The sequence below is a fragment of the Oryctolagus cuniculus genome, chromosome 11 (assembly GCF_964237555.1).
Source record: "Oryctolagus cuniculus chromosome 11, mOryCun1.1, whole genome shotgun sequence".
NCBI lineage: Eukaryota > Metazoa > Chordata > Mammalia > Lagomorpha > Leporidae > Oryctolagus > Oryctolagus cuniculus.
In genome coordinates, this window is record NC_091442.1 from 27470454 (window position 1) to 27496812 (window position 26359).

The window sequence follows — 26359 nt, forward strand, 5'->3', positions numbered from 1 at the left end:
CTCATCCACATGGTATGGGCTGTTCCATGTTTCGGGAATTCTGGGCAAAACCTAAATATTAGAAGAGATGCCGGCTTGGCCTTGTTGGAGATGCTTCCTTTAATAAGACATCTCATATTGAGGTTATGTGTTATATCAAAAATAAATAATTTGAGTGAGAAAAAAAGAAGAAAATATAGGGAAATATCTTCCAGACTAAGGGCTTGATGAGGGGTTCTTACACTTGGCATTGAATGTATGATTCATTTTGTAAATCGATAAACTGGAAATTATAAACTTTTGTTCTCCAAAACACCAGGTCAAGGCAAGGAAAGAAAGCTACAGAGGCCGGCGCCGCAGCTCACTAGGCTAATCCTCTGCCTGCGGCGCCGGCACACCGGGTTCTAGTCCCAGTCGGGGTGCCGGATTCTGCCCTGGTTGCCCCTCTTCCAGGCCAGCTCTCTGCTGTGGCCAGGAAGTGCAGTGGAGGATGGCCCAGGTTCTTGGGCCCTGCACCCGCATGGGAGACCGGGAGAGGCACCTGGCTCCTGGCTTTGGATCAGCGCGGTGCGCCAGCCGCAGCGGCCATTGGAGAGTGAACCAATGGCAAAGGAAGACCTTTCTCGGCCGGCGCCGCGGCTCACTAGGCTAATCCTCCGCCTTGCGGCACCGGCACTCCGGGTTCTAGTCCTGGTCGGGGCACTGGATTCTGTCCCGGTTGCCCCTCTTCCAAGCCAGCTCTCTGCTGTGGCCAGGGAGTGCAGTGGAGGATGGCCCAAGTCCTTGGGCCCTGCACCCCATGGGAGACCAGGAAAAGCACCTGGCTCCTGCCATCGGATCAGCTCTGTGCGCCGGCCGCAGCATACCGGCCGCGGCGGCCATTGGAGGGTGAACCAACGGCAAAGGAAGACCTTTCTCTCTGTCTCTCTCCCTCACTGTCCACTCTGCCTGTCAAAAAAAAAAAAAAAAAAAAAAAAAAAAAAAAAAAAAAGAAAGAAAGAAAAAGAAAGCTACAGACTGGGTGCAAGTATCTGCAAACCACACATCTAACAAAGGCCTCAAATCTCCAACATAACTCTCACAACTCAACAGCAAACATGAGAAAAAAACCAAGAATTCTTATTATAAACAGGCAAAGGACATAAAGAGACATTTCACCAGCGAGGAGATACAAATAGCAACCAAACTATGAAAAAATGCTTCACTTCACCGCCATTAGGAAAATGCAAGTGAAGACCACAGTGAGATATTACTATGTATTTAACTGAATAGTGATAATAAACTGTGGTGACAATACCAAATGCTGGCTAGGACGTGGAGAAGGCATCTCTCGCCCATTGCAGGTGGGAATGTAAACCGGCACAGCTGATCTAAAGTAGGCTAGCAATTTCTCAAAAATCTGAACCATAAGCTTATTATAGTGACTCAACAATTGCATTCCCATATATTTATCCCAGAAAATGAACACTTACGTACACAGAGAAACCTATGCATGCATGTTTATAGCATATCATTTTGTAGTGATGGAATGCTGGAAACAACCAGAACACCTTACAGGTGGATAATTAAACAAACTGCCCATCCATCTGACGAGATACTACTTGGTGGAGAAAAGGAAGGAAGTATTTGTGACAACTTATAGGGATCTTAAAGGCATTCAGTTGAACAGAGAGAGACAGTGTCACATACTGTAGGAGCGTCCTTACTGATCACCATCAAAGTGACAGAGATGGAGCAGAGGTTAGCATTTGCCAGGGATTTGGAATAGTGGGAGTGGGGTCACTAAGACGCAACCCACAGGGAACCCTTTAGGGTCACGGCGCTGTGTGTGAAAGACTCGACCTAAGCAGAAGCTGGGAATGGTCAGGCTTGGTTATAAATAGCATTCACTTGGTCATTATAGTGAAGACACTGTCTGTTAAGCTGTCCCAAATTATGGGATGATCACATTGGGGGGATGGGAGGAGCAAGTGTGACAGGAAGTCAGCAGTAGAGGCCATTACATGGGTCGTGGGAAGTCAATCAGTAATGCCTAAGAGTAAAAAATCAAAATCAGCATCATCAACCCGTGTGTGAGATGTAAAACCTGGCATAATCAGCTAACAGGGTTGCAGATGGCAGCCGGTGGGAGTGGACTGTGCGTGGCTGCCAGGCCGGCTCCAGGCTTCCTACGGAGAACTCACAGGGCTGTTCTGCTCCTAGCCTGTGTGCACGTGGAACCTTGATACAGCTGAAAATGGAGTGTAAGACCATTAGGTTAGCGTAAAGGAGTTACACAAAAAAGATTGTCCACACTATTAGCAATAGTGAGGGAATTTTATAAGCTTTCTGAATATAAGATTGATGTTCAAAACCCAGCTTCAAACCTATTCAGCAGTCAAAAACCAGTGAAAAAAAGTAATCATAATTTTTAGAGATTTCATAAACCAGAAAGTATTAAAGGTAGCTCTAAGAATGCATACAACCATTATGGGGGAAGAAACTGCAAAATTATAAATTGACAGTTATAAAAGAAAACCCAAATAAGAAGAGATAGGCTATGCCCATCAATGGGAAGACTCAATATTGGCAAGAGGTCCATTTGCCCAAATTAATGTATAAATTCAATGCAATCAAATCATTCTAAAAGGGTTTTCATGAAACTCAGCAGGGCGAGTTTAAAATACATTTGGGCCAAGAATAGGCCAGACAATTTTGAACAAGAAAAGGTGAGGCGATTTGCCCTAAAGGAGTATCAAAACTTATTACGAAGTTATTCAAACTAAGAGTGCAGTGTTGACAAAGGGAGGGGTAAGTAGATCAGTGGAACAAAGAGGTCATCAAGAGAGCTCAGGTTTCTAGAGAGTTGATAGATGGCAGGGATGGAGATGCATTCTGAGAGTGCTGGGTGATGCATGCTTGCAGGAAAAAAGATGCTACCATCTATAGCATGCATGCAGGTGCACACACACACACTCGCCAGAAAAAAGAGCAACACTGCAAACAAATTTCTATAACAAAAGCTTCCAAATGCTAACAACGCTGTTGCTTTGTGAACAACACTAGCAGAGAACAAGGGGACTCTCCTACGTGTACCCAAGGAAACAAATACATAAATGTCTTGTTGCAAAGCTGTCCCAGCAAAAACATTGAATAAAGCTTCACTCTCCATCATGTCAAGAATCTATAAACGGTGCGGTATGCCTGCATGGAAGACCACAGAGCAGCGGGGAATTAATCAAATGGAGCTACACACATCTACAGGGATAAATTCCATAAACTCCTATGCATAATAAATAAAGTTCCAGAATGCTGTGTACAATATAATAACATGTAAAATTTGAAACATGCCAAGGAATGCTGTCCGTTCCTTAAGGGTTTATCCATATGTCATAACAGTGTAAAATCATGCTTAGGAATGACCAACTTCAAGACAAGGTTTTTAAGAAGGAACTAAAGGATACGATGGCAAAAGTAAATATTTTGTGAAGGCAGAATGATGGGTCCATGGGTATTTTTTATATTATAGATTTCAGAGTAGAAAACTGCTTATTCAATATTTTGGTGATTTCAAAATAAATACATGTTAAAATAAAATCATATTACAAAAGCCTCAGATAAAAGGAAGAAAGTGCTCTGAAAACTAAGAGCTGGTCATGATCAAGGGCAGGATGGAGCCCTGTTTCCCTGAGCAGACTGCTTCTCTTTAGAGTGGAGTGTAACTCAGCACGGCGGGACCAAGGCAGCCCATGGCCTCATCTGAACTCAGCTCCAGAGCTCTGAGGGAGGGAAGAGCAGGGGAGTGTTGGGGAGGGAGCATGTCCATTGGGATGGCAGAGAGACGGGCAGGGGTCTTGGTGACCTAGGGGTCTTTGCAGCTTCTTCTTCCCAATTGAACCCGCTGGAGAGGGCAGCAGGCAACGTATCACAGGGCATACAGGAACTGTAGGAGAAAAAATGACCCAATCATTCATTCACTCATGTATTGATTCCACGAGTGTACAGTGAGCCCTTACTGCACACCTGCTACTCTGCTTAGGCCAAGTTCATGGTGCACATTGGAAGCGACGCCCCCACGCCCCACTGTCTGGGTTCTGAACTCGGACACCCACATGCATCTTTGCCACCAGTCCAAACCTGCATGCTCCTCACATGGGTTCTATTAGTTGATTTTAGCAATATTTTCCTTATTCACTCCAAAGATACACCACATGAAAACTGAAATGCATAACAGCATACAGAGAGTCTGTAGCCAGGGTCTTGACCTTTATCCCATCCCCACACCTTGGATCTCCACTTCCAGGGTCCCAGGGACTTGGGCTTGGAAATCTCCTACCCCAGGGCTCTGCCCAGTGCATAAAGTTGGAGGTTCTGAGAATTCCAAAAGACTCTGGAGAAAGCAAGAGTGTTCACAATCTTCTCTTGCGGCTAGATCATCCCTGGGGACACTGGGTGACTTCGTGTGCTTGCCCTGGACTCCCCTTGCCAGGCCACAAACACGGCCCTGATCTCCTTCCCTAAGGACTAGTGCCCACCTTGACCTCACCTGTCACAGGTGTCGCCACCTGCAGATGTAGGTGACCGTGAAACTCAACACCAGCAGAACCTTGAGGCCCAGGAGTAAGGCCACAAAAACAACGGCAGGGATTTCCAGACCTAAGATGCCAGGGGACAGAAGGAGCCAGTGAGTGTGCTTCAATGCCCTGAGGTCGGAAGTCCCCGAGTCCCCAAGTTATACCCAGTTCCATCAGAATCCAAGCCCATGCTCTTGTGGTTGGCTTAATGCAAGCTCACTTAGCACCACTTTATAGATGAATACATTGAGGCCTGAGATGATAATCAACTCAGTTGTCTAAGTTCACGCAGCTGTAATTACTGGAAACTAAAAAATAGCTTTACTTGAATTCAAACACTTGTAACAGTAGCTGACATTCACACAGACATACGTGTGGACTACACATATATATTTATAATGTAACGAAGTGTGTATATTAATTCACTTAATCCTCACAAGGACGCAGTGAGTGAGGAGCCTCCTTCACACCCTCTCTCCAGGTGCACAACTGGGCACAGGGAATTCAGAGCCTGAGTTAACCGGAAGAACTTCTCCATCCTCACCTGATTCTCCCCCCATCCCCACCCCTGCAATGAGTAAGGTTGCTCAGGCGAGTCCTAAGGATCAACGCACAGGCGAGGCTGCCTCCGCAGAATTCACCAACCATTTTAAAAAGGCAGCCACACTGACAGCCCTTGCAGGGGAGGGCACCCAGCTGAGCTCTCAGGGCCACTGCCCAGAGGCCGAGCTCAGAGACGGCTCTCTCCACAGAAACTTCCAAGAGGGCCACCACCCGCCGAGGGAAGCCACTGGCCAGAAACCGCTCTGGCTATCCAAGGAACTGCAGGCTCTTAAGCTGAACAAGACTTTGATGATGATCATGTTTCCCCTCCTCCCAGTGTCCCGGGAACCCACTCAGGAGATCCCTGCCGAGGGGCCCTTACCTGGGCTCCCGAGGGTGCGTGCTGTCGTGGACAGGATGAGGCTGGCCTGGACGGGAGGCTGGTCCTCGTGCTGCACCCTGCAGGTAACCACCCGCTCAGTCCTCTGCACCGACGCATTCACGAGATGCAAGCTCTTCAGGCTGTAGGAGCCGTCTCCGTTCCTCCTGGACAGGGGCTGCTCGGTTCCCTTTTGCGTGTGGCAGTCCTCCACCCAGGTGAGATACACACTTTGTGGATAGAATCTCTGCACGTGGCAGGTGACCGCCACCAAGCCGGAGGACGCTGAAGAATGGGACACTGTCACTGCAGGGGAAACTGACAAAGCCCAGAGAAAGCAGAAAGTGACCGTGGGAAGTCTGCCGTGGGGGGACGGGGGCATCTGCTCAAGGCCTAACCCAGAGCTGCGCTGGGGGACAGACGCCTGCAGAGGAGACCGGGCTGGGTGAGGCTGCGAGTGCATGAATGAAGGCACGCTCAGAGGGCTGGGTGGGTGCAGGGAGGAGCGAATGGGATGGATGGATGCCAGCCTCATCTTCCCTTTTCCCACTTTGCCCATGGAAGAGGAAAAGATAAGGTGTGAATTCCACTTCACTGGCTACAAATTGGTCGACTCCCTTATGCCTGGGTTGTGCTGAGATCTGAAGATTCTTAGGCTCTGCTCCGAGACCTAAGACTTTACACAGGAAGGCCTTGAGTGTGGAGAGGGTGAGGCACTTGCCAACGTCACACGCGGCAAAGCTGGGATTGCACTGGAGGCAGTGTTCTTGGCTCTGTGCTATTCTGACACCCAAATGATACAGCAGTAAACACTTGATTCTGAGCACCTGCAACTCTAGCCTAATGACCCTGAGATTTTTCTCCTTTAACCAGATTTTCCAGCTGTGCAACAGAAAATGTTCACAATGAGAAACACTGGAGGGACCCTGTCCTAGTTCAGTGGACTTCCTATAAACGCCCAGCGTGGCACAGCTTCAGCAAGGGCTGGGAGACCTGGCTTCTGGTCCCGGCACCGACACCACGGTCAGCTGCAAGACTCTGCACAAGTCATCCGTGCTCTGTTTTCAAGACTGCAATGAGGAAATTCTCTAAGGTCAGATGAGCTCTCACGGGTACAGTTCAGACAGATTCCAGGTCCTGGTCTGGGGTAGAAAGAATGATTCTTATGTAGTGCAATCTGAAAGAACTAAAGGCATCTGATTTCACACTTGATCTTAGCCAAAAGGCCAAGAAGTGATGGCATCTGATTTCAAAATTCCCCTTTTTCACTCACAGCCCACTCAGACCTGTAAAATTCTGTCAGCGATTTTGCTAATGGGTTGGACAGCTCAGACAAGACACGGTCCCCAGTGCTCACTCCGGGTGCTGCGTCTCTCCCTGCGGAACAGCACAGGGACTCCCACCGAGCAAAGTAAGACCTGAGACAGGAGGCCCAGGATGGTGAAGGCCTGACAGCTGGGGTGGAGCCCATGGGGAGAAGCTGGGGCGAGCTGCCACGGGGCAGGTGCCACGGGGCTCAGGTGGCCTATTCTAGCTCTCAGTTGCACAGTGTCCAACTCAGTGTTAGGAGGACAGAGGCCTGGACGCAGCGGGGGACAACTGTGTCCATGCACACCATGGCAGTGTTTGAGACCCCGTGTGTGTATTTCTTATTTATTCTTCACAAAACTGAGTGAGGTAAGCACAGAAAATCACTTGGTATGGGAAAAGCAAAAAGCGACCCTTAGCAGGAACCTATACAAAGTCAGGTCCCAATTTCATAGAAACAATCAAGGCAGAATTGCTTGAAATCTCATCTTGAAACACATGTAATTAATAAAAATAATTTTATTTCATGTGGATTTTTAATTTGATATAGGATATAATTGCAGCCATGAATCAAACAGAAGGAACAAGTGTTGGCAGTGGAAGGAACCTGATAGAATTTTCTCCCCCAAACTTATGCTATGGTTCCAACAAATCCTTCATCTCCAGTTGCACATTCACAGCACAACCATTAATAGGTAATTTGGGAAAATTATTTGAAAATTTTCAAATCTTTTGTCGATTTTCACAGAGGCCCCTTTTAATCCGTGTTCCTTCTGTAAAGTGCCCATAGCGTCATTATCACAGATTTTCTTTCCTTTCTTCTTCTATTTTTTAAAAATAACTTTTAGTTTTATTTATCTGGAAGGCAGAGAGACAGAGAAGTTCCATCTGTTGGTTCACTCCCCAAATGCCCGCGTAGCCAAGGCTGGGCCAGGCTGAAGGCAGAAGCTTGGAACTCAGTCAGGGTCTCCTGTGTGAGTGGCGGGGGCCCCAGTATCTGAATCATCAGCTGCTCTGGGGTGTGCACCAGCGGGAAGCTGGATCAGAAGCCGGCACTCAAGTCCAGGTGCTCAGACACGGCACGTGGGCGTCGTACGCAGCATCTCCACCCCTGCACCAAACGCCCACCCCTCTGCTTCCACACCCAGCTGCGCAGAGTTGCGTCTGAGACCGCCGCACTTCATTCCCACCAAGTTCACAGATGACTGTGGCTAGACCTCCGATTTCCCCTTGCAGCGGAAGTGGGTCCTGTTCACACGGGACGATCTGGTGACCAGCCTCCTGCAGAAGGCGTCTGGGCTCCAATTCCCCTCCCACGCCCCCTCCCGGACCGCAAGGCAGCCACCTTGCACACGGAGAGGGGGCCACCCGCACACGGAGTCCCACCCCAGCTGCCACGCCTGCCTGCCCCATCTGCCTCAGGGTTCTCTGCAACTATGGGACACCCCAGTCTCTCCTCCATGGGACGCGCTGAGGCATCACCTGCCTGCACGTGCCTCAGATGGTCCCCCCCACACACCGGCAAGAAGCCCCCATTGTCCACAGTCCCTTAGACACCCTTGGGGGCACCCCCCTGGGCACCACTTCCCAACCTCCTGCCCCTGGGTCTGGGCTTCAGGCTCTGCTTTCAGGGGATCCAAAATAAAGACCCCCCCGCACCCTACCCCCAAGACTTGTGCGATGGGAGACACAACCTGAGAGCAGCAGTGTCGGCGGGAGGGTGGAGCAGCTGCTAACTTTATAAGCAATCACCTCGCTCGTCAATACTTGTATTTGCTACAACTTCTCCACACAACTGTCCTTGCTATAGGGAACTGCGTCATAAATGCTCAAGGAACGGGCTTCTGGCCTCGGTTAAGACACCCACTCCACACCAGAGACCTCTGCTCTGGCCCCAGCTTCCTGCTAATGCACACCCTGCGAGGCAGCAGGTGATGGCTCAACTGTCTCGGCCACCCCTGTGGGGGACCCAGATGGAGCGCCAGGCTCCTGGCCTCAGCCTGGTCCAACCTTGGCTACTACAGGCATTGGGGGAGTGAACCAGAGGATGGACGATCTCTGTCTCTGCTTTTCAAATACGAACAGTAATGACTCGGATAAGGAGGACCCCCTGAACTATCCATTTTCTATTGTAAGCCAAAGATACTGAGGCTGAGAGAACAAAGGCAGCTTGGAGGTGAGCCCACAGCAGGTGCAGGCAGTGGAGTGGAGACCCTGCCCCGCGGCAGCGCAACCATCTTGGAAGCTTTCACTCCCGGACACCACGGACGAGACCAACAGCTGCGTGCACCGGACGTTACCCCACAGGACCGTGTGTCCATGCGTAACTGAGGGCGCGCTCGGCTGCTTCAGGATTTACCACCGGCATGCCTCCTGGTAAAAGCACCGGCTCCCTTCCATGATAACAGCACGCTCCTCCCCTGTCTTGTGGATGAGAAAGTGAAGAAGAAAATATTGTGCGAACTGTAAAGTCCGATACGCATTTAAAGAATGCATTTTACTGCTGTGCGTGCCTGGACCCCTCACTTGCCTTCTCTGGGCTTTAGAATGGTCTTTGGCGATAGAATAGTTGCTACTGTTCCCTCCGGGCTCGGTACCTTTTGACCTCACAGAATTCACAGATCTGCCAAAGCATGGAAAAACCAACCAAAAGACCGGACGAAGAATCAGGCCCATGCCAGGAACAACGAAAGAGCTAGAGACTCCAGAGCCCTGGAAGTTCGAAGCTCACAAAGCCCTTCACTCTTCTTCATGTGAAACAATAATAATAAAGCTGCATTCTCAGAGGAGAAATATTCTGTCTCCACCTTGCAGGTGCAAGGAGTACCCTCTGGAAGGCACTGTTGAAGGCTAATGATTGGTAACAGCTGCCCCATCTGAGCGGCGAGTGGGAGCAAGGCACTGTGTTAAGCACCCTGCAGGTGTTGTGTTGAATACTCCACAGGTGTTAAGCATCCTGTGCAGAACTGTGCTAAGTACCCTGCAGGTGCTGTGTTGAGTACTCCACAGGTGTTAAGAATCCTGTGCAGAACTGTGCTAAGTACCCTGCAGGTGCTGTGTTGAGTACTCCACAGGTGTTAAGTATCCTGTGCAGAACTGTGCTAAGTACCCTGCAGGTGCTGTGCTGAGTACTCCATAGGTGTTAAGTATCCTGTGCAGAACTGTGCTAAGTACCCTGCAGGTGCTGTGTTGAGTACTCCACAGGTGGTAAGCATCCTGTGCAGAACTGTGCTAAGTACCCTGCAGGTGCTGTGTTGAGTACTCCACAGGTGTTAAGCATCCTGTGCAGAACTGTGCTAAGTACCCTGCAGGTGCTGCTCCACTGAATCACTGTGTCAGCCAAGAGAGGACTATGCTTTCTTCAGCGAAGAAACCAAGGCTCAGCCATGGCCACGACCCGGCTCGGCACTCAGGCGGCGCAGCAGAGAGAAAGGCCTTACCCCGGAGGTACTGGCTCAGGTGGACAGACTGCTCGAAGACCAGCGTGGACCCGTGCTTGACATGGCAGACGACGGAGGAGAACAGGTCGTCCGCCCGGAGCGGCACGAGCACACTGCTGGTCACGTTGTAGGTGTGCCCGCTGGGCTGCACGCTGGTCTGCGACCTGGGCAGCTTGCTGCTGTTCTTAAACCAGATGACCATCACGTGCTGCGTGTGGACCCCCGAGGAGCTGTAGGTCAGCTGGATGCTGGTGCCGGGCTTGGAGCGCTGACGCGGGCCTTCCAGGTTGACGGAGTGGGCCATCCTGCCTGCAGGGAGAGCCGCCGGTGTGAGGGCACAGCCGGGCCCAAGGCGGCTGGGAGCCAGCCCCGGCTTCCTCCTGCCCGAGGCTCGAGGGCTGCGCTCTCGTAGGAGCCGAGGTCAGGCCAGAGGGGGAGCACGCCCATCATGCTGACCCCGGCACGGTCTCTTCCCAGCTCACTGGGAGCTCCCACAAAGCCTGGGGCATGGGAGCTGTTGCCAGCCCATTCCACAGACAGGCAAACGGAGGCCCAGACAGACTTGGTAACTTGCTCAAGGCCTTCGGCTGGCTGGCCGGGGCAGAGGTACTGAGCCAGGCAGTCTGGCCCCAGGGCCTGCCTTCAGGCTCCCGGACCAAGGCATGGGTGGGTGGTGAGGGGGTGAGAGCAGCCAGGCAGAGGTGAGGGGCACGGGCTTTGGGTTGCCTGTCCAAGTCTGCACCCCAACCCTTTCTCTGGGTGAGTCCGAGCCACTCAACTCTAAGCCTCGGCTTTCTCATCTGTAAGATGGGAATGACTCAATTCTCAGCGTTGACTGATAACTCTGCTTTTCAAATGAATAAATGAATCCTAAAAAAAATATATTTAAGACCGGGATCTGAGGAGACGCTTCAGATAACCCTTGGGTTCGCATCCCCAGGCAGGAGAGAAGAGAAAAACGCGGGGCAGGCGGGGGCCAGGAGAGCGGACTGGCTTGCATTCCAGCCCCGGCGCCGCTCCCCAGGCCCTCGGAGGGACCTGCCCGGCCGTCCCGCGGGCGCCGAAGTAAGTGCTCAGCGGGTGTGGGCCGAACCGGATCCGAGGCACCGGGGCCGGCTGCGGAGGCAGAGCCGCCCGGGCGTTTGTACCAAGGACGGAGCCACGGGAGCGCGGCTCCGGGCCAGCGGGCAGGGGCCCACGCCCGCGGCGCTCTGTGGCGGGCGGGACTCGACGCGGACGCAACCCGACCCGCTCCCGGCTCCTCGCGGCGGCCAGGCCGAGGCCAGCGCCGGTCCGGAGAGGCAGAGGCCGATGGAAGCCCCGCGGCCTCGCCCACCCCGTCCCCGGCCGCGCCTAGGGCGCCTCACACCCCCGCCTCCTGGGGAGCGCCCCGTCCCACTTCCCGCGCTCCGGCAGAGCGGCCGGTCCACACTCCCGCTCACCTGGGCGGGGCCAATCCTAGTCCCCGCCCCCTACCCCCAGCAACTCGTTCTCCCACGCTCCTCCTAGCAGGACCTCAGGAAAGCGGGCCCTTTGGCCCGGACTGCGGCCGGCAGCGCCCCCTGGTGGGCAAAAGGATCTACGGATGCGCCCGAGAGGGATGGACCAGGACTTGGAGGAGAAAGAGGCTGGGGCTGGGGCGAGGGAAGGAGGACTCGCCATCCACGCTCTTTCCCGTGTAAGTCGGGAATTCTGCTCTGCACAGTTCACTTTCAAAAGCTTCCGAGGGTCCTTCCTAGAAGGAGTCTGAGTGCCCAGCTGTCCTTAACTCGCACCCAGGCGCTGAGGCAGGTGCGTGGGATTGGGAAGGGGGCGTCGCACCCCTCCTTCTAGGTATGAGGTTGGAGAAGAGTGGATTTGGGGTGAATGTGTGAGGGTTTTCTGCACCCTTGCGCCCATCACCGTCACGCACTCCTAGCCCGAGTCCCCGCCCCTTCCTGGCCACGCTGCCCCGGGGGAGCCGGGCCAGAGCCGCACCCACCTTTCTTGGGCTCGGGTGCCTGTGCTCGCAGGGTGACATTGGCCTGGACAGGAGGCTGATCATCCTGGACCACCCAGCAGGCAAACTCACTCCCTTCCAGCGTGGCCTCTGCCTGCCACGTGTGCTTCAGAGAGTACGTCCCGTCTGCGTTTCTTGTGACCGCGGGCCACTCCACGGTCAGGAAGGTGTGCCTGTTCTCCATCCAGGTGAGGGACAGGGCGGAGGGGTAGAAGTGGCTGGCGTGGCAGGTGAGGTTCACTCTCTGACGCTCGCGGACGTGGGTCGCAGACGGGTTGGTGGTGATCCTCAGGGTGGGGATGACTGGACAGGGAGACAGTAATTAGGGTATGGTGGGGTTTAACCCCTGCCTGCCCGCCCCTGTGCCCCCTCCTGGGGACCAGCCTCAGGATGGCTCGCTCAGTGTAAGGCAAATGGGGTTAAATGTTCAAGTCCATTAGACACAGGCAGGGGCTCAGGGGTGGCTGGCGTATTGTTTTCTGTTGTGTTTGAAATAATTCATATGGTACAGTCGAATTTTCAGGGTGATTAAAAGTCCCCCTGAGGACAAGGACTTCACTTTGTTCATCGCAACATCCCTAACACTGTGGAAGTACCTGGCACACCGTGGGTGCTCCATATTAATTGAATGAATGATAAACATTTAAATCAGTCAAAAGTAACATACAAACAAAGAGGTTGTGAGGGTGAGGCCACACCAGTGGAGAACACGACAATGAAACACGTGTGGCCGGTTCTACTGTGCCCGGTGCTCTCCGAGGGGTGTTATGAAGGGCGACACGTGCTCTTCAGAGGGGTTGGACAGAGAAGGGCTTAGTATCATTCCCATTTCACCAGGAAACAGGCTCAAAAGGGTGAAGGAGCACAAGCAAACCCACACGGCCTGCAGTGACTCAAGTAGGAGTGTTAGAGCCCAGACAGCTGTCCTCTGCAATCAGTGTTTTCTCTCCTTTTTTTTTTTTTTTTGAAGATTAATTAATTAGTTTAAAAGGAGGATCTTCCAACTGCTGGTTCACTCTGTGAATGGCTGCAATGGCTGCAATGGCCAGGACGGGGCCAGGCTGAAACCAGGAGCCAGGAACTCCATCTGGGTCTTCCACGTGGACAGCAGGGGCCTAAATTCGTGGGGCATTGTCGGCTGCTTCCCCAGGTGCATCAGCAGGGAGTTCGTGGGGAAGCAGAGCAGCCAGGACTCAAACCGGAGCTCTGCCGTGGGACGCTGGCGCGACGGGCGGCACCAGCCTTGGGAACAGGCTGGGTGATTCTGGGCCCCCATTTGTGAGATGGGGCTTTGTCTGGGGAACCCCTGCAAGTCCATGCTGCCGGGACTGGCCCCCGCCCTGCTCACCTCGGAGCACCTGCGAGAGGTTCAGGGCCGCCCGCAGGGGCTTGGGCAGGACGCGGTGTGTGATTTCGCAGGCGATCGTGGACCACACGTCCTGGCGGGCCAGCGTCACCCAGGCCTTGCTGCTGACCGAGTAATTGCCTCCGTTGTGAGGCAGCAGGTGCTGCGCCGAGGCTGGGTGCTCGTCGCTGTCCTTCAGCCAAGTGACATTGATGTCCTGGGAGCCGAAGGGGCCAGCCGTGCAGTTGAAAGGCACGGAAGCTCCGGGGGTTGTCCTCGAGGAAGGGCCCGTGAGGGTGATGAAGAACTTCCCAGCTGCAAAACAGAAGGTCCATGACCCTATGCGTGGAGCGGAGCGGGCTGGCGAGGGACGGAGGTGGAGGGCTGCACAGCAGGGCAGGTCCTGGGTCTGCACACGGAGACAGACGTGGCCAGGGCACAAGCAAATACAACTGGGATGCAGACAGAGAACAGCGGGGGGCTGGTTCCCCAAGGGTGGAGCTGAAAGTGAGGAGTGAACGGGAGCCTCGCTGAGCGTGGGGACAGCAGGCACCCACCGCTGTGTGGGTCATCAGCGTGGGAGGCAGCCAGGCTTGGGGACAGAGGCCCTCCAGCAGAGGGCGAGCTGGCTCCTTCCCCCTTTCTAGAGATGAGCAGGGCATTGTGCGTGCAGCCCCGGTGGGGACCAGCTCAGGGAGCCCAGCAAGGGGTCACACGGGGATGTGACGGTGGCCTGGACTGGGGTGGTGAGGAACGAAGGGACTGGGAATGCATGTGAGAGACGGAGCCTGCCAGCCTGGTGGAGTCCTGGGTGGGTGGAAGCAGAGTGAATCCCGGATGAGCACCCCCGCCCGGGCCCCCTGACCCCCAGCATCAGGTGGCTGTGAGCCTGTGTTTTTGAGATGGGAAGTACTGGGGGAGGACCGTGCTGGATGGCTAGGGTCAAGATTCTCCTTTCACATGTAAACTGAGAGCACCAAGCCTCCTGGCAGCCACCCTCAGGGGACTCCCCCATCACCACGGGGTTGGGTCCCCTGCTTGTTCTCCCCCAGTGATGGGCAGCTCTCCCCACCCTGGCAGCTTCACCCAGGACTGAAGCAAAGGAGTTTCTGCCCCGATCCTGGGATGCACCAGCGCTGTCTCTGAGCAGAAGAGCAGACGAGGACAGCTGTCCAGGTCCTCAGAGTATCCCTGGGCCCCTGCTCCACACCAGGCCAGGAGTGGGGTGCTGGGGGCACAGAGATGAGTCTGCATCTGCTCAAGTGGTAGATGCGGGGGACAGGCAGACAGGTCAGCAGGGACAACACAGGGACAGGTGGCAGAGGGCAGCAGGAGGCCGTGGGGCTTGTCCTCTCGCTGCACACAGCACCCTGCCATTTGCAAGATGCTCTGGGGGTGCGTGCTCATCTTCACCCACACCCCACCCGTGGGAGTCTGGCATGAGCACCCCCACTTTCTGAAAAGGAGGCAGAGACTCAGAGAGGGTTAGCAAGCTGCTCCAGGTTGCACAGCCTGTCAGTGGCTGCTGAGGGCTTACTGGGTTGGTCAGGGGACTTCTCTCTCCCCCTGTCTGTCTGCCCCCCACACCCTCTGACCCAGCCCAGAGCTGACAGCAGGGACACCGGCTGGGAGGTGGGCTCCTCTTTCACCTGGGCCTCCCCACGGCCCTGACCCATGTGTCGCATCTTCCTGCTCTCACCCCCAACTCCATCGTCTCCCTTCTCCCACAAGGTCCTCATCGAGGAGGAGAAATGATACCTGGCAGGCAAGAAAATGGCTTGGCGAGAGCCTGAGGCTGTGTTCTGCCCGGGACCCAGGTGTGGGGATTGGGTCTCCCTGGAATCCCCAGGGGCAGGGCTCAGGACTCACCTGTGAGTCCAAGCAGCAGGGCGGACAGGAGGAAGTCCAGCGCCTGCCCAGGTGAGGCAGGCATGGCGAGAGGCTACAGCGTCCCTGGTCCAGCCCGACCACAACCCTTGGACGAGGCTCTGCACAAGCCTAGGTGTCCTGATGGCTGGGTCTGCCTTATACGTTCCACTGCCCACCCACCCCCAGGCGTGGGGCAAGGTTTGAGCCACCACGAGAGAAGTGGTCACTGTGGCCAAGGCCTCTTCCAAACCCCAAACCCCTGGGTAGGGCGGCTTCTGCTGCCTCCTCTGGCTGGGCACTGGCTCTCGGATGCACTTGCGCTGGGCTGGGAGGGGCTGGGGCTCTGCCTCAAGCTTCAGGCCCTGGAGCTGCCTTCTGATATGCTGGCCTTGGGAGTCCCGGATCTGGAGGCTCCTCCACATCAAACAGGCATCACTGAGAAGCAGATCTGTTCCAGGCTCAGGATGGCTTCTGCTGCTACTGGCTGGATCAGAACTGGATGAGTATGCCACCATGCGAAGAAGAAAGGGCATGCACTTGGAAGCCCCCCTGCCTCGCCATTTCAGGAGGCCCAGAATCATCCACTGAGCTCCCAGCTGGGGGAAAAGGAATTTGTAACCGAACAGCCACCTGTTCCCCTGGCCTCCCCCAGCCTCCCGCCATCCCCTCACTGTACTCTGCGCCTTCCCACGGTTGGCCCTGACCCAGAGGCTTGCCTGCGTTGATCTGTCTCCGCCCAGAAAGGGGATTTGCCAGGAAGATGCTACATCTTGCAGCTAGCACGGTGCCAGGAGCATCGTGGGTGCTTGGTAGCAATGAACGGGCCTTTGGGGCCGGGGAAGTACTGAGGACTGATTAGGAGGCAGCAAGTCTGGCCTGCTCCCCTGGCCACCTCAGTGCCCCGGTCCATACCGCAGCACCAGCCAGGAGAAGCTGTCGGCCTGGGGTGGGCATCTTGTGAAACCTCCCCTTCCTCTCTACTCCACGGCCGCCCGGCTCGGCGAGTCATAACGACCGGGTTACTCCTGGAGATATGACGGCCTGCAGGAGGAGGAGGCCGGCTCGTCTCTCTCCTCGTGTCTCCCGAGACAACTGTGGACTTGATGATCCACTCGTGTGCCCCTGTGAGCAGAAGGAAAGGGTACTGAAAAGACAGATCTGGCAGAGAGACCAGGTGGCAGGGGAGCAGCCGGGACTTCCTCCATGCAGAGGAGCCGGGGCCAGGGGCCTTCGAGAGTCCCCTCTGGAGGCGGGTGGCTGGGCTTACCGGGTTCTGCCTGCAGTCCACTGGGAGCGCTGGCCACGTGCAGGAGGGATGCAGCACGGACTGCAGGCTGGGAGTTGGGGAGCAGGGTGCACTTGGCGTGAGGGAGACTGTGCAGGGAGCGTCCCCGCGACACACACATGCATGTGCACATGAGGTGCCTCTTGGGGACCGCACCTGTGCCCAGGAGACCGCCAGCTTCTAGATCCCACCACAGAGGGCAGAGCGCCTTTGGGTGAGAAAGGCTCACTTCTCCTTCCTCTTTTCCCGGGCCCAAATACAGCAGGGGCAGAGGAGCCCCATTCAAAGATCAGCTCACATGCACGCAGGATCTAGGGCGGGGCTCGGTGGAGGCGAGGGGGGACGTAGGCACTAAATTGGACATGAAACCGACATTTTATAGCAGGCTAGTTAGGACTGGACTTTCAACAAGGCTTGGCCCCAGAGAGCTCCTGGTTCCTGGCTTCCATCTGGCACCGCACTGGCCTTTGCGGCCATTTCAGAGTGAAACAGCCAATGGAAGACCTCACTGTCCCTCTCTGTGTCTCTCTGCAACTCTGCCTGTCAAATAAATAAATAAATCTTTAAAAACTATTATCTCAAATAAAATAGTTTAAAAAATTTAAAAGGATTAGGTGAAATTCATCTGAACTAATATAATTTATTTAATCCAATATCCAAAGTTGCATCATTTCAACATGTGAAACATTATAAAATATTGTGATACTTTACACGCCTTTTTTTTTTTTAATACCTTGCGTTCTCTGCAAAGTAAAGTGCAGTGCTACTGTTAGAGGGCACGGGTTCTGTTTGCCCAGGGGGCGTCACCAGATCAGCAGCCGCGGGCTTTCCCAGGGGGAAAGCTTTTTTTTTTTTTTTTTTTTCTTTTTGCCAGACAGAGTTAGACAGTGAGAGACAGAGAGAAAGGTCTTCCTTCCATTGGTTCACTCCCCAAATGGCTGCCACGGCTGGTGCGCTGCGCCGATCCGAAGCCAGGAGCCAGGTGCTTCCTCCTGGTCTCCCATGCAGGCGCAGGGCCCAAGCACTTGGGCCATCCTCCACTGCACTCCCAGGCCACAGCAGAGAGCTGGACTGGAAGAGGAGCAACTGGGACAGAATCCGGCACCCTGACCGGGACTAGAACCCAGGGTGCCGGCGCCGCAGGCGGAGGATTAGCCTAGTGAGCCACGGTGCTAGCCAGGAAAGCTTTTTGTACCAGGGACAAGTGAAGTAGACAGTGGGGGGTTTGGTTCCCTCCCTGGGGTGCAGTTTGCCAGGGTTCTACAGAGAGGGTCAGGGAGCGTCCAGGATGTAGAAACCAGAGCGCGGGGGGGGGGGGCGCTTCCTGCTCAGCCACAGGCGTCTTCATTCGAAAATCTGACTCCCGCTGAGCTCTCCGCCTCCCAGTACAGTGTTGGGGAAGAGAAGGCGCCTGCGACATCCTCCGAGACACGGGCTTCAGCCAGCAAACAGTTTCAGATCCTCTGCCTCTGTTCCCTCTCTTGCCCAATACTCCTGGTTACACCACCAAAACAATAAAGTCCTGTTTCAGCAATAAAATTTCACTGCTTAGTTTTTAAATAAAAATTAGGTAAAATTATATAAAATAAAATATTCAATTATCTGATGCCACATTTCTAGTGCTCAATAGCAACGTGTGGCTACTGGCTACCATGTTGGACAGCCAGGTCTTGGATGAAGCGTACTTTTCTCAGGAAATCCTACCCTGACTCCCCCAAGGGTTCCAGTACTTCTCTTGCATAGCACTTAGCACAGGTGTAATCAGATTTGCAATTATTTGCCCAACGCTGTTTCTCCTATTGTGTTGTAGACTCCGGAGGACAGGGGTTATGTGCTTGTCCACTACTGTGAATATGTATCTGGAACACAGTTAAGGAGTCAGTGGGATGGTTTGGTTCACATCTATCTGTTAGACGGATGGGTCATTCCATGGATAGATGTTGGATTCCCAGATGGATGGATGGATCCATGGATGGAAGGGATAGATGGATGGATCCATGGATAGATGTTGGGTCTATAGATGGATGGATGGATCCACGGATGGAAGAATGGATGGATCCATGGGTAGAGGTTTGGGTCCATAGACAGGTGGATGAATTCGTGGATGGAAGAATGGATGGGTCACTGGCTAACTAAAGTAAAAGGAGGGTATGTGCTGTGGGGTAAGGGAAAGAAGGAAGTACTCCCAGTGGGAAAGCAGAAAAGATTTCCTGGAGGAAGTGGGTTTGCTTTCAAAGGCTCTCGAATCTACAGCGTCTGCATGGAATGAGGAAATGGCCGCAACAGGGCGGGGAGCTGCGGTCAGCCTGCCTTGTGAGGTGGGAAGGCATGAGGAGAAGTGGGGAGATTGGAGGCCCGGGGTGGGGCTGAGGAGTGCTGACAGACCCATAGGGCTCCCCCGGGCTGGGCCCCTGCCTGCTGGCCAAGGCTCTGCTTCCTCTCAGTCCTCTTCCTGCCTCCAGCCCCAGTGGGCCCCGGCTCTCACCCAGTCCATACGCCTGCCCTCTTGTTGGGGCTGAAATCCCGGGGGCCCCCACCCTGGCCTTTCAGGCTGACAGAGAGCCCCTCACATCCCTGAAAAGGGACTTCCAGGGTCCCTGACACCCAATGCCTTGCAGTTGGATCTTTCGTTCTCACTCCATCTTCCTAGACGGGGCTTGGTCTCAGTGGGAAAATCACTTGTGTCACTCCAAGGCTTCGGCAAAGATGTGTGTCTCCCCAGATGGTGACCTTGGGGACGAGGACCCTCTCTCATCCACTTGTTCCAGGCCTGAGTCCTCAGGACTTACCACAGCTCCTGACCCAGAACAGCCTCTGTACACGTGTTTGCTGACTGACTTGGTTTCGGTCTCTGTTCACTCATTCCTACAACTCTTTATGGAGGGCCAATTTTGTGCCAAGCACCATGCAGGGCACTGAGCAAGGGAGGTGAGCAAGACAGGGGCCTTCACTCCGGGAAGCTGTGTGCCAGAGAAGAGTCAGCATTAAGGAATGTTCCAGAGAGGAGTGTGCATCTCTGAGCCTCCCTCTGTGGTGGGAGCAGTTGGGGGCAGGCAGTCACAGGCAAATCTGCAGTGTGAGGTGAGGCCGTGGGATTGCCATCAGTGTGCAATGTCTTGGGCTGAGCCCAGGGCTGACTGGCTCCAATTTGCAGACTGAAAAGTTAGGCTCTTCTGGCTTGGGGGATGGGTGGGGGGGTGGATGGGTTCAAGGAAGGTAAAGGAGGAAGCCAAGGGGGCAGCCAGGAGGAGGCAAGAGGCTGCTGCAGTGTGGACAGTCAGGTGCCTGAGGAGAGGGCTAGACATTGGCAAGTGGTAGGCGAGGGGTAGGGGAGCTTCTGAAAATGGGGGGAGACTTCTAGGGAGAGAGGGAGCTGGGGCTGGGGTGCAGGTCTGGCTCTGCCTCCAGGTTACAGGGTAAGCCTGGGCCAGCTCTCGGGGACTTGCACTGTATAGCTGGGTCGCCAAGGGTGCGGGCCCAGTGGTCTCTAAGGCTCCTTCAGTCCTGAATATTTGCAGGCATTGTTCCTTTCCTGCACTCTGGGGGTCCCAGCTGGACTCAGGCCTCCCTCAGCACAGTGTCTGCTGGCGGCCTGACCCCTGCGGTCCCACAGGGCCTGTGCTCAAAGAGACGCAAGCCTGACTCACTGCTCCGCCGTGGCTACCTTGAAACACCTGGAACAAGGGCACTGCTTATTCCATGACAGGTGCTGCCCTTGGCCTTTGCTTTGAGGTGAGGCAAACAACCACAGAGGAACAGGACCCCTCTGTGACATCCCAGTCCCTGCGTCACTGCCTGGGCAGCTCTGCAACCCCAGGAAGATGGCCTTGACATTGCTGCCTCAGCGTCCTTTCCCTCTCTCTTCTTTCGAGAGTTGAACAAATGGAAGCCAAAATGGCGGACTTCTGGACCCGGATGTCTCAGGATACCAGCCGTCCCATGGTATCTCAAGATACCATCACGGTCCCATCCCAGACACGGGTCCTAGAGAAGTCTTCAACTCTGCAGTTAAACCAAATAGAGCAGCATCTGGATCGAGAAGAAAACCCTGATGGGGAAAGCCAGAGCTGGAGGCTAGCATCGGCCCAGGCTCCTTGTCCTGCAGGTCTCAGCTCCAAAGCACCCTCCACAAAGCTTTCCCAGGCCCCAGCACCCAGTGAGCTAAGGGGACCTGGCTCCCAGCCCCTCCACCCCTGACCTTACTGAGCACCTATCACATCTTGCTGCCATGGGGTCCTTGTCCTTATCACTCCTGCCCTGAACCCTCCAGGGAGGGCTGGCTTGGCCTCCGTGCTATCTTCAACATCAAGCACAATTTGATCAACAAATACTTGCCCAGGGAATGAGTGAAGAAGGAGTTTGGACCTCCCGAGCCTAGGATGTTGTCCAGAGCTGAGAATTCTCAGTTACCTCGGGGTGAGGGCCTCCCTCCCTGCTCCTGAAGAGACCCCATGGAGGGCTGCCATCAGAATTCCAACCTCTGGCTGCTCTTAGGGTGGTGGAGCCAAAGAGTGGCCGGGGAAATTCGGACTAAGGTGTGAAACACCAACCTACTCTCTCACCTTGCCCGGTTCTGATTCCTGAAATGCTATTTGTTAACCCAATAGGTATCTCAGTGGAAAGACTTAAGCAGTCGAAGAAAGGAAACAAGAAGAGGAGAGAGTTGGGGTGGGGGCTTGGGAACCCTCTTTTGGTGTCTCATGCAGTCCCAATGCTCTTCTCTGCTCCAGGAGCTGAAGACTTCGGCTGCTACCCAGGGATTGGCCTCATGGTCTCCCAGCCCCGGAAGAGCAGGTGAATGTGAGAATGGGAAGCGATGGGTGACGATCCATGCCTTCACCTGCAAGAGAGGCTTTTTGTGGGGAGGGTTTCCATGTGTGTGCTTGGGTGAGGCAGCTGTGCAGGAGCGGCGAGGACAGAGAGACGCTCGGGGAGACGAGGGGACCTGTCAGAGAGCCCTGTGAGCAAGGCGGGGACCGGTGAGGAAGTCACAGAGGCTCCTGTCAGCTTGAGAGAAGGAAGGACTGTCTAGCAATGGCTGCTATCCAGCAATGAAACCTCTCACCTTTGTGGGGAACTTCCCCCGACGGCAGCGTGCAAGCACCGGAGAGCCGGGTGCAGGGGCTGCAGAAGGAGTCTGGCTGAGCCGTTGGACCGGGAAGTGCTCTTTCAAAGCCAAGGTCACAGAGCTTTCAGCTTCGCTGATGGAAATGAGCAGTTTTCCAAATGAAAAAACATAGAAGACAGAAGGGGAGGGAGAAGAGGGGGAGAGGACATATCTGTGTTTATCTCACATAGCTTGGACAAGTACTGTCTTGACGTGTGCATGTACGTGCATGTGTGCGCGTGTGTGTCTTTGCACCAGGAGGCACGAAAAAGGATGCTACTAACTGTGGGGGATCATCCAAAATACTGGAAGCCTCACGACGCTGATCTCCAAGCTGCTCCCAACTTTGCAGTTATAAATGTGACATGAGATTCTCGGATTTTACGAGTCGAGTGATGAGAATGGCATGCTAAGATTTGTTTCTTTTCATTCATAACTCCACATTTCTCCAGTGTTTAACATAAGCCATGCTGAGTGCCGGGGGCAAAGAGATTCATCAGAATCAGCCCCTGCCCTTGAGAGAAGTGACAGAGAAGGGGGGATGAGACAGAGACAGGCATTCAAACAGATGGTCACCATCACAGCCGGGAGACACTCAGCCCTTGGCTAGGATTGGTGCATGGTTCACCCAGCCCCGGGAGGAGGCTCATTTTCTCATTACCAGTTTGCTGATGAGAGAAATTAAGACTTAAATGGTTGCAGAAAAGGTTAATCAAGGCCACCCAGCTGACCCGTAATTTGAACCCAAGGCCAACTGAGCACGGGGCCTTTTTTTTCCTTTTTAAGATTTATTTATTTATTTGAAAAGTTGACTTACACACAGAGAGAGACCTTTTGTCCATGGGTTCACTCCCCAAAAGGCTGAAACAACTGGGGCTGGGCCAAGCTGAAACCAGGAGCCAAGGCCTCCATCTGGGTCTCCCACATGGGCGGCAAGAACTCAAGCACCTGGGGCATGCTCTGCTGCTTTCTCAGGCGCATTAGTGGGGAGCTGGCTTGGAAGTGGAGCAGCTGGGACTTGAACCAGGCACTCTGATATGGGATGCAGGCACTCCAAGTGATGTCTTAGCTGCTGTGCCAAGTGCCCAGTCCAATAATTTAAATTTTAATTAGATTAACAGATAATTGCTGACAGTCTGCTGTGTTCCAGGCAACACTCAGGATCTATCAGGGAATCTCAAGTGATTGCAGACAGGGCAGGCACCCTGGGTGGGAGGCAGAAATTGCTCTTGGCAGGGAGTGGGGAGGAGAGTGGGTCTTGAGTGGGAGGTGAGACAGTGGTGAGAGATGAGGCTGGAGAGATGGAACGGGTCAGATCACATGAAACGTTTTATGTCCGTGTCATCCCATAAGCAGTGGCGAGGCCATGGAGATTTTCAATGAGGAATTTTCATTCTTAGAATTTATGTTTCCCCAGCTGTAAAACTCTACGAGTCTATTGCCAAAGGCTTTATGATTCCAAGATGACAGTCCTATGATTTTGTGACTCTTAGTATTTCTTACCAGCTGTAGTTCATTGACGTTCCTAATGGCCGCAGTGAGGACTTTGGTTTCAACTCCGACATGTAAGGAGCCCGGAGGTCATTACTCTCGTCCTGATAGCAAGAAAAAGCTGAGCAAGAGGGAAGTCAATGGCTTTTCTGGAGCCCATCAGAGAACTGAGCTTGCAGAATAAACTGCCAGCCCCAAATCTGGGGAGTCGGTGCATGCAGACGGATCCAGTCCCCAAGATCTGCTTGAACCCAGAGCGTTCCCTGGTCATCCCGGTGGACTGCTGCAGCCCAGGTGCAGGCAGGCAGCGCATGAGGCCCAGGAGCGCGGACATGGTCCTAGGAGGGCAGGGAGGCCCTCGTTCTCTTGCAGGTTTGTCCTCCAGGAACCTTCCACTGAGATTCCTCTGGGGAGGAGCCCAGAAAGCTCTCCTGTGGTTCTGGCAGGGAGGGGCCACGGTGAGGCCCTGCCGCCCCTTGTCCCCAGTCCCCAGAGGGATGCTTGTCCAAAGGGCGTTGCTGAGACATTGCCCCAGCCTGGCAGAAGGAACTCTGCACTCTCCTGCCTCCCCGCAGACTTCCTGTTTCATCTGGAGGAAGAGAAACCCTCCTGAGGTCTGCAGCTCTGAGATGGAGGCCCTGGAAAGAGATTTCATTAGGAGATGAGGCATGCTCCCGCCGGGCCCCCATGTTCCAGCATGGCGGGTGAGCGGCCATCCTTGGAGCTCCGACTGGAGTTCTGGCTGCTCCGCTTCCCCTCCTGCTCCCTGCTAATGCATCTCGGGAGGCAGCAGCAGATGGCCCAAGTACATGGGCACCCATGTGAGAGACCCGGATGGAGCTCCAGGCTCCTGGCTTTGGCCCGCCCTGCCCCAGCCATTTTGCCCAGTGGGGGAATGAACAAGCCCATGGGAAGATCTCCCTGTCTTTCCTTTCTCTGCCTTTCAAATGAATAAGAAAATAATACATCTTAAAGAAAAAGAATGTTCTCTCCATTCTCTCTTCTGGCCTCCATCCTAGTTCACATTTTCTCAGACAAAAAGCAGGGCTCAGGACAGAGCTCCGTCCTGTGCTGCCCCCGGTTCCTCACTGTGGCCAAGCCCACGTGCAAATGCTCCCCTGTTCTGTCCCGGCAGCGATGAGGCCCCAGCATCACATAGCGAGTTGCAGCTACCAGGCACTGACTCTGAGGGGTGGTACAGCACACCCCAGAACCAAGAGGGGAGGGGAGAACTAGGCCGCTAAAGGAAAGGGAAGTCCCCCCCCCCACCCCCGGCCTCCGAGCTGCCAGGAGACGTGCAGCTAAATTTGATTTGTTTTCCTATACCACACGGGCAACTTTCAACAGGAGTCTACAAGGCATCTGTGCTGGCTGCCCGGGCTGCTGTGGCAGATCCACACAAGCTCCGGGCCTAAAACCAACAGAACTTCACGCACTTCCTGTCCTGGAGGCCAGATGGATTCAAGGGGTAAGCAGGCCTGCAAGCCCCCCCCCCCCCACTCCCGAAGGCTCCAGGAGAGGATCCTCCCCTTGCTTCTCCCATTGGCCTGTGGCCCCTGCCTTCACGGCCAGGGCTCCCTCCTATCAGGAGACAAAGTGGCTGCACTAGGGTGCACCTGGAGATCCAGGAAAATCTCCCCATCCCAGCCTCCACCACTCAGCCTATCGCACATGCAAAACAGCAAGGAGAAAACGCAGACTAAAGAAACACAACAGGGCCGGCGCTCTGGCGCAGCGGGTTAAAGCCCTGGCCTGAAGCGCCGCATCCCATATGGGTGCCGGTTCGAGACCCGGCTGCTCCACTGCCGATCCAGCTCTGCAATGGCCTGAGAAAGCAGTGGAAGATGGCCCATATCCTTGGGCCCCTGCACCCACGTGGGAGACCCGGAAGAAGCTCCTGGCTCCTGGCTCCTGGCTTCGGATCGGCGCAGCTTTGGCCATTGCGGCCAATTGGGGAGTGAAGCAGTGGATGGAAAACCTCTCTCTCTGCTTCTCCTCTCTCTGTGTAACTCTGACTTTCAAACAAATAAATAAATCTTAAAAAAAAAAAAAGAAACAACAGCCATCAGAAGCAGACAGAGATACAGCACAGGTTGGGAGACTGGGAGATGATCAGGGAATTTAAAATCACTACAATCAATATATTAAAGGGTCTAATGGAAACGCATTCTCTAGGACAGAATCTATGTTAGGCCACAAAATAAACCCTATTACAAAATAAAAAATCCTCCCCGATAACAGTGGAACCAAAGCAAAAATAAAAGTGGAAAATTAACTCACAATATGTAGGAATTAAATGACATAACAACCAATGAGCCAAAGAAATCACAGGGGAAGTAGAAAATACCTTGAGACAAATGAGAAATGCAAACTCAACAAATTAAAACTCTTGGGATATGTTGAAGGCAGTGCTTATTGGGAAATTTGTGGCTGTAAATGCTCACATTAAGAAAGAAAAAAGGACATCAAATTGGTAACTTACCTAAATAGTTACCTAAATAGCTTAAGGATCTGCAAAAGGCAAAGCAAGCTGAACCCAAAGGTTGAAAATGGAAAAATGTAAAGCTGGCAGAAGGAAAGATACAATAAAGATATGTCAGATATTTAGAAAATAGATGGAAAAAATATAGAAAATCAACAAAATCAAAAGATGGGTTTTCAGAAAGATCAAAAATTAGATAAATCTTTAGGGGAACTGACTTTAAAAAGAGAAGACTCAAACTACTAAAACCAGAAATAAAAATCAGGATATTAATACTGATTTTATAGAATTAAAAAGAATTATAAGAGACTACTACGAACAGTATTATATCAACAAATTCTATAACCATATAAAATGGACAAATTCTTAGAAATATACAAATTATCTTAACTGACTTACAAAGTAATAGAAAATAACCCAGACATGTCACAAGAAATTGAATCTATAATAGTAATGGTCTCAGCTGGCGCTGCGGCTCAATAGGCTAATCCTCTGCCTGCGGCACTAACACCCTGGGTTCTAGTCCTGGTCAGGGTGCCGGATTCTGTCCCGGTTGCTCCTCTTCCAGTCCAGCTCTCT

At 53.6% G+C, this 26359-nt stretch overlaps 1 protein-coding gene across 2 annotated transcripts; it reads right to left on the reverse strand.

Moving 5' to 3' along the window:
* Nucleotides 1–1099: 1099 nt before the first annotated feature.
* Nucleotides 1100–15687, reverse strand: LOC100351236 (Ig gamma chain C region). 2 transcript variants are annotated; one of them, XM_051845172.2, is made up of 7 exons: nt 15416–15687; nt 13550–13861; nt 12184–12504; nt 10203–10511; nt 5458–5739; nt 4505–4614; nt 1100–3901 (listed from the first exon to the last, which is right to left on the reverse strand). In XM_051845172.2, the coding sequence occupies exons 1-6, from the start codon at nt 15477–15479 to the stop codon at nt 4508–4510; spliced, it is 1395 nt and encodes a 464-aa protein (XP_051701132.2). In that variant the 5' UTR covers nt 15480–15687; the 3' UTR covers nt 1100–3901; nt 4505–4507. The 2 variants fall into 2 exon arrangements, with proteins under 2 accessions (XP_051701132.2, XP_008254429.3); XM_008256207.4 differs by having other exon boundaries at nt 1102–3901; nt 5458–5772; nt 15416–15684.
* Nucleotides 15688–26359: the final 10672 nt, after the last annotated feature.

Excerpts from the sequence above, each read along its gene's own strand:
- LOC100351236 (XM_008256207.4), bottom strand. The coding sequence starts at position 15,479 with ATGCCTGCCTCACCTGGGCAGGCGCTGGACTTCCTCCTGTCCGCCCTG. Across the intron at positions 12,505-13,549 it reads CCTCTCGCAGGTGCTCCGAG|TCATCCCCACCCTGAGGATC; the intron begins GTGAGCAGGGCG and ends CTCCCTGTCCAG. Across the intron at positions 10,512-12,183 it reads GGCACCCGAGCCCAAGAAAG|GCAGGATGGCCCACTCCGTC; the intron begins GTGGGTGCGGCT and ends CTCTCCCTGCAG.